The sequence below is a fragment of the Anguilla anguilla genome, chromosome 16, assembly GCF_013347855.1.
Source record: "Anguilla anguilla isolate fAngAng1 chromosome 16, fAngAng1.pri, whole genome shotgun sequence".
Classification (NCBI taxonomy): domain Eukaryota; kingdom Metazoa; phylum Chordata; class Actinopteri; order Anguilliformes; family Anguillidae; genus Anguilla; species Anguilla anguilla.
In genome coordinates this window covers 3400848-3408929 of record NC_049216.1, presented here as the reverse complement: position 1 = coordinate 3408929, position 8082 = coordinate 3400848, and the positions used below count along the sequence as shown (strand labels likewise).

The 8082-nt window shown below is 42.0% G+C and overlaps 1 protein-coding gene across 3 annotated transcripts; it reads right to left on the bottom strand.

The window, feature by feature from the left end:
- Window positions 1-1704: 1704 nt before the first annotated feature.
- On the bottom strand, window positions 1705-5411 carry LOC118215110. 3 transcript variants are annotated; one of them, XM_035395554.1, is made up of 4 exons: window positions 4837-5411; window positions 4164-4452; window positions 2485-2912; window positions 1705-2299 (listed from the first exon to the last, which is right to left on the bottom strand). In XM_035395554.1, the coding sequence occupies exons 3-4, from the start codon at window positions 2902-2904 to the stop codon at window positions 2105-2107; spliced, it is 615 nt and encodes a 204-aa protein (XP_035251445.1). In that variant the 5' UTR covers window positions 2905-2912; window positions 4164-4452; window positions 4837-5411; the 3' UTR covers window positions 1705-2104. The 3 variants fall into 3 exon arrangements, with proteins under 3 accessions (XP_035251445.1, XP_035251447.1, XP_035251446.1); XM_035395556.1 differs by having other exon boundaries at window positions 2497-2912; XM_035395555.1 differs by lacking the exons at window positions 4164-4452; window positions 4837-5411 and having other exon boundaries at window positions 2485-3386.
- Window positions 5412-8082: the final 2671 nt, after the last annotated feature.

The following is an 8082-nucleotide window of genomic DNA, read 5'->3' as shown; positions in this document are numbered from 1 at the left end:
CGGCACTTTAGTTCCTTAATTTCCTTTTAGAAAAAAATGGCTCTGCCGCAATAGCACTTTGGTGCAAGGTGTTGTTTTTTATTTACAGTGCTCAAATTTACAAAAACCAATTCCCCAAAAAGAGTGCAAAAAGTGTATAAACAAAGAAAAGGGCAATTTACCATCAAACAAAAAAAAATAACAGAAATAAAAACAATATTCCAATTTTACCTTTAGGCAATCTTTCATCTCTAGAGCTACCTTCTCAAGTCACCTTCACCAACCACCTCCTCCTGAGGACTGACGCTCCCTTTTTAAAACAGATACCCCACCCTATTGGTCCCTACCATGACTGAGGGTGGCACATTAATGAACAATCCATTCCCCAATGACTATAAGTGCCTACACAAAGTCACTGGGCAACTATATATATATATATATCGCATCAAATTTAAAACGTTGGTCCTAGCATACCAGGCAGTCAAGGGATCAGCCCCAGCATACCTCCACAAGATATTCAAACCCTACATGCCAGCCAGATCCCCCCGTTCTGCTACCTCAGGTCACCTGGCACCTCCCCTTCTTCGCACCTGCACTTCCAGAACACGTCTCCTGTCTGTTCTGGCCCCACGATGGTGGAATGACCTCCCCGTGGAGGTCAGAACAGCTGAGACACTGACCCATTTCAAACGACGACTGAAGACTCACCTCTTCAGGCTGCACCTCTCCCCATCCCTCCCTACCTCCCTGTAAATGACTGTAAGCTTAGGGTTGTAACTAGGCAGCTGTTTCGTAGGTGACTTAGGTGCATTAACTGTCTTAACTACTGCTTGTATTTTTTCCGCTGCATTGTTGCCGTTCTCGTTGTGTTAGTGTTAATCAGTTTAACCTTCAGGGCCCAAGTTGAACTATGCGGTTGTTCCCTGCACTTGGACCGGTACTTCTCTCTAGGGTTTTTCGTCATACTTGTTCCTGGTTATGGTTATACACTTTGTTGTATGTCGCTCTGGATAAGAGCGTCTGCCAAATGCCTGTAATGTAATGTAATGTAATATAACCCCCGCTGATTTAAAAAGTAAGCTTAAGTCTGTTACAATCAGCAGTTAAAATCATTTATCGCTTCTCCACTAAAGGTGCGGTGGTTTGTTCCAACGCCCACCATGTTTCCAAACATGGCAGAAAAAGCGATATAAAATATCCCAGAGCCACATGCTCGGTTTGGTCCTGCTCGCCACCCGTAATGCGGAAGTTCCCGGAGTACAAACAAACATAGCACGCTACCAGACATGAAACAGATAAGTAAATAAAGTTGATAGGTAAATAAAGTAATAAAGTTTCAATAGCGGAACTTGATTGTGTGTGTGATATATTTATGCTGGAGTGTGCAGCAGGGTTAAGTTGCTGTATGACGTGACTGTGTTTGTATGTATGAGGGTTGTACTAGAGTTAGCTGCGAATCCTGTGCATGCACTCACAGAGCGCAACATGCTATCTGGTTAAATGTGGTGAAAAGCAGAGCTGCACAATTATGGTAAAAATGATAATCAGAAGTATTTAGGTCCATATTGAGATCACGATTATTTAAAACGATTATTCATTGATTTTGGGAACATAATACTTTTATTGCACTTTTTGAATAAACAGAATCTTCTTGAACTATAAATACATATATACGTTATTTAAAATTATATAACATTGGGCAGAACTGAAAATAAATAAGCCTCATTCACCTGGACTGCTACATTGGTGCACTGTCACCTACTGTACATCACTTAACGTATTTCAGCAATGGGAAGTCAGTCAGTCCGAGACTTCCTCTTATAGCCTGGCCCACCCTCAAGGTCAAGCAATAACTGAAAATAAATACAACTCAACATGCAATCAAATAAAAAGAACTTAGAGTCTAGGCTACATGGCAAATGCTGCCCCTTTTAAAGGTTTTTAGCCAGGAATATCAGCCTGTTGACATGGTCTGGCTTCAGAGATGCACGGTGACAGTTGACAACATTTCCACCCGAGAACACCCTCTTTGAAGGGGCACTGGTAGCTGGAATGCAAAGCTATTTCCTTGCCAGGTGGGAGAGTCGTGGGAACAGTTGTGTACCCTCCAGCAGTCCAAAGGCTCCTACTCACTGTCCAGGATGGTTGCCTGGAGGTAGGACTGTAGCTCAGAGGCTATAGCCTGCCCCTGGCTCTGAGGTCCTGGTGCTGTGCCCTCAGTGGCCTTGAAGAAGCTGCCCAAGGTCTTCTTCTTGGGTGCACCAGCACCCTCAGTGTCATCACCACCATGCGTTTCTGCCATTTCAGGAGGGCCCATCTCCTTTAAAAAAAAAAAAAGAAACATGGTAAAGAATATATGAATAACATGTTTAATCTGACTAAATGGCAATCAGCATTAACACTCATATTACAACACTTTTACAGCACAGCACATTATGTCACTTCATTTTATCTATTGTGAAATATATCTGTATGTAATTATTCATTCTCTGTTATGTAATTTACCACAACACTGACAGTCATCGCCATCTCTGATGTCAGTCTGGCTTGGATTGACCCCATGTTGTCCTCACTGACGTAATTCAGCTTGAACCTAGGGCCCAGGGCAGAGGCCATATCAAGCAGCTCTTGTGTGTGTGGGTCACTGTACTTGTCGTTGAGGTAGGCCAGGATCTTCATCTTGATTGATCTGGTGGGGTCTGGGTCTTCCTCCTCCACTGCCAAGATCGAGGTATTGAACAGATGGAGCATGGGTTTCACAAAAGAAACACTCACATACTTCTCACCAGAAAGTGCATCTGTGAATTCAACCAGAGGGCTGAGCGACTTGCTGATGGCCTCAAGGACATCAGTGTCCTGCCATGCAGGGATGAGGTATCTGCTGTTTCTGTTTCCCACAGCACGACCAATCCTGTCATCCTTCATTGTATTCTCTAAAAAAAGAATATTACATAAATATTAGATAGTTATCATCATTATTTGTTTTACGACTTTGTTACCTAATCCTATCACTGACATTAATAATTAATACTTTTCAATAATCTATGAATGAATGATCCATTTTCATGCTCTGCTTGGAGTATGATCCCCTGAGTTTGCATGTCTTATTTGATATTTACAGTTTTTTTTTTTTGTTTGTTTTTTTTCGTGTTTGTCTGTTGTCACATTTGATATTGTTTAATTATTTTGTTTTTTGTTAAATGTTTTGTTGAATTGTGTTTATATTGTATTATTGTCATTTAGGATTCCCTTGGAAACGAGATGGTACATCTCAAGGGGTTATACCTAATAAAGAATTTCCTATATGTATTATCTTCTTCATCAAAGTATCATTTGGCTAAGTGTGTGTGTGTGTCAATGCATTAATATTATTATGCAGCGACTGAAAATGAGCTGAAAATTGGCGGGGCGCAAAACGTTCCTTTAAACTAATCATTGATCTCACCCTGTTTTCATTAATTTTCCTTTATTATCAAGCATGCCACGATCGGACTAATCAAATGGCAGGTAGCCTAACACACAGCGTCTTCATACCATGTTAGGGGGATTAAATCATAAATTCAATTTATCTGTTAAAAATCCGTTCCAATCACCAAGTAGTCTACACTTAACAAACAAGATACACCAGTCTGTTATCTACCGTGTTAGCTTTCAGAATAACCAGCAAAAATAAAACCTCCACTTCAAGATTGTTTACAATCTACGCATTGCAGATATTTTCCATGAATATGAGTGCGGAGAAAGAAGTGCATGTATCCGCAAATAATGTTGATTTAAAATGTGCACAATTTCATACTGCAAATGAAAATAAATGTAGGCTATAAGGCCTAGGCTACTTGTTAAAACTGCCCATTTGGGGAGAGCTGGCTATTATGATAGTATTGAGTAGCCAATTTTGTGGATTAATTGTATTGATACTCAAGGAAAATCAGAGGAAGATTCCGCCACTGCTTAGTGATTAAAACGGATTTTTCTAAATCGCATTTATCATTTAATCGCCCTAACACAATGCGAAGAAGCTGATTAGTCAGATTGCTTGCATGCTTGTTAATCATTTAAAATTAATGAAAACAGTTTGAGATCAATGATTACTTTAAAGGATAGTTTTTCGCCCCACCAATTTTCAGCTCACCAGTCGCTGCAGAATTATCACATGATTTTGGGTGGAAGGAATCTTTACTCACCTGTGGCTAAGTGAAGTCTGTGCCCAAAGCACTGGAGTCTTGTCCATTAACTGAGTTCAGCTGCGAGCGTTATGCTCCCAGCATTGTCTGTGGTCATACAGACGAGTTTGTCCTCCGGGAATCCCCGCGCAGCCATCGCTTCCCTCAGGCCCTGGGTAATGAGTATTCCTGTGTGGTCTTCAGGGAAATATGCCGTTTGTAGGCACTTGCTCTTCATGTTGAAATCGGTGTCAATATGATGGACCGTCAGGCTCATATACGGCTCCATCGTGCGGCTTGACCTACAGGTCTGTGGTGGTGGCGAAATGCTCAGCAGCGGACACATCCTTCTCAACATCCCCACGACATTTTGTGTACAAGGCTGGGAGTGCAACCCAAAAGGAAAGGTTACGCGAGGGGAGCACGTAACGCTTGTCTAATCCCACTAACAACATGTCTCCCCATTGGACATTTTACCGACACCAGCCAAATCTTCACCTACATGACCCAAACAAAAACATACGCACGCAAAATACCCTTGGGAACATAGGGTCCTAGGTTCAAGCCCAGCTAGAAACACATTTCTTTAACCTGCTTTTACCCTCACTAATAATTGTCTACTACTTCTCAATTATTGCTTTTGCACCATATCTACCCACCATTCACCGAAAGTATACACTGCATTATGACGTACCGTCTGCATGTTCCAAATAGTTCAAGAGGTTCTTGAGTAATGACATCAAAACCAAAAATTGTTACAATTGCCCCCGGTCTCCGCACGAGGAAACTCAGCCCCATTATTTATAGTGATCACTCTGCATTCTCCCTATCAGCTGGATTTGACTTCAGGATGTTGCACATTGGAACTCCTGTGAAAAAGGAGTCAAAGCAACTGTAAAAATGAATAATATGCAGTTAAACAGCTTCTTCTATACAAAGATAAAACAAAACAGAATTATGACTTCAAAGGCATTTGACCCTGCCATGTTTTGCCAGTACCACACTCTTCACTCTTAATATGTTCTATACATACAGTACACTACATGGCCAAAAGTATGAGGACACCTGACATCCAACATCTCATCCAAAATGAAATGTTGTCCATGTTGGATTAATATGGAGAAGGTACACTCTTTGATGCTAAAACAACTCTTCTGTGAAGGCTTTATACTAGATGTTGGAGCATTGCTGCATTTGCTTACATTCAGTAACAAGAGCATTAGTGAGGTCGGGCACTGATTAGGCGATTAGGCCTGGCTCACAGTTGGCTTTCCAATTATTCCCAAGGTGCTGGATGGGGTTGAGGACAGGGCTCTGTGCAGGCCAGTCAAATTCTTCCACACCATTCTCAACAAAACCATTTCTATACGAACCTTGCTATGTGCTCAGGGGCATTGTCATGCTGAAACAGTAAATGGCCTTCCCAAACTGTTGGGGAAGCACAGAATCATCTAATGTGATTGTATGCTGTAGCATGATGATTTGGAACTAAGGGGCCAAGTCCAAATCATGAAAAACATCCCCAGACCAAGGGGTGTCCAGATACTTTGGTATATTTGTCATATAGTGCATTTAATTGTGTGAAGTACACAAACTCACATTGAATATTCACAATTTTGGCAACACTTTACTTGACAGCATCATTACCATGACATAATGCCTGTCATGAATGTCCATTCATAACTACTGTATGACATACTGTTGTTATGACGCAATCTGCAGTTCATGTTCACACAACGGTCATAACAAGCTGCCGAGAAGGCTCACTAAGACAGGGGTGTCATAACACTGATTCAACATGACATTTGAAAATGACTATATCAATTATTAGTTAGAGAGAGAGAGAGAGAGAGAGAGAGAATTTGAATTTTAAAACACCTTTATTAAAAACTTTAAGTTATTACATCTGGGTCATATATGAAATGCTATGTGCAAAAATACAGAAACAAAGAGCAAAACAAAACACAGAACAAAACATTACAAACTAGACAACAAAATATTATAAACCAAGTGACAACATTAATTCCTCCTCAAGTGTGTACACCATTAATACCAGGTATAATATGCCTTCTTCCCCACGCGGGGGGGGGGGGGAGGGGGGGGGGGGGGGAGGGGGGGGGGGGGGGGGGGGATGGGAGAGAGGAGCGAGAGTGTGTATGCAGGAGTTTTTCTAAATGGGGTAACAAAGGCAAGCGCCCCCTTGTTGAAATGTTCAGTTTAATACAGCCAAATAATTTCACCGTTCATTCAGTTTTAAAATTCATCACCTCCCTCATTGTGTCTTCAAATCAACACATTGTTCTCAAACTGATTGAGAAATCGCAGTGTATTCAGTCAGAAATCAGCTATTTTGGATGCGGCTCCAGCATCCTTCACGCTACAATGTAACGTTATGTCAAGTTCACAACTCATCCGTTTACGTACCTGTTATCGTGCGTTTACGTACCTGTTATCCTGAACACAATCCCCACCCCCACAGCAACACCACACAACAACTGGGGCGTGTTCAGCCCTGACCAAACGTAGCAAAATGTTTATTTAAAAGGAAACGGTGGTGCGTTGAACACCCTGTTGTTTTATGCAAGTGTTGCAACTATGGCAGCTGAGAAGGCCATTCTTTGCGTTCTTTTCGAAGAATTTTCGGAGCCTGATGAAATCGGTTTAAATACGTGTTTAATACAATAAAATACTTATGACAAACATGTCTTCTAATGTCTTCAGTTGTTGCGTACACCCAGCTGCAGCGGACGCATTTGTAAAGGACTTCATTGAGATCCATTGTGCGCACTGCCTTTTTAATACGACGGGGTTTATGTACACGTCGCTGCTGATTGGGTAACACCTCTGACACACCCACCAAACGAGAGAAAACGGACCTGAAAGCCTGTTGCACACCGTTTCGAGGAAACATGTCGTTCAACCCGGAAACCGTAGCAAAACGGTGCACACCATTTTCAGATTAAACGTGCCCCTGATCTGACAGAAACGAGTTTTGGCTCTCATGTTTATTAAATAAAGGAGGAAATACTTCCGCAAACAAGCTACGGTCTTTATGTCACAGTTATCGAGCAAATACCCTCGATAGAAAGATTAGTTTTGGATTGAAAATATGTCCCTTATGAATTTAATTTGTATAATTTGTATTGGCTAATAACACACCATTCAGAATGCAATCAGGAGTCATTTAAAATTTTCTGTAAACATTCATTTGTTTGCGAGAAAGATAATTACATTTTTATAATTTATGTAACGTTTCAAAATAAAAATCATTTAATATTACTGTAAATATAAAACTATTAGACTGTTCCAAAAGAAGACTGTTTACAAGTTGTAATGCTCAAAACAAGTGTTACATTTTTCTGGGAGAGGAACCCCACAGCTCCGCCCCCGCCCTCCACCCCCCCCCCCCCCACCCCCCACCCCCCATGGCACCCCATACATGCACGCCAGGGCACCCTCTTGATACACACTTCTACAAAAAAACCCTGGTGTGTGTGCATGTGTGTGTGTGTGTGGGTGTCAGTGCCTGTGTGTGTATGCTTGTGTGTGTGTGTGTGTGTGTGTGTGTGTGAGAATGTGTGTCTGGGTGTGAGAGTATGCATGTGGGTGTTTGACAATGCGTGTGTGTGAGAGAGTTTGTGAGTGAGAGTGTGCATGAGACTGTGTGTATGAGTGTGAGTGAGAGACTCTACTCCAGTTAGCAAAGGTACACTGAGGAGTCACACGCTGTAAGTCCAGCACAGAGGGGTGTGTTTTGAGTGAAGTGTGTGTGGAATCTGTGCAGGAGGGTCAGTGTGTCAGAGTCAGAGACGCTGTAGAAGGACAGAGTGCCGACCAGGCGGTCCACATACACTCCTACCCTGTGCACACACACTCCTCTAACAGCATCATCATTATCATCACACACTCCTGCTCTGTGGTAGGTGGAGGGGGGGACAGG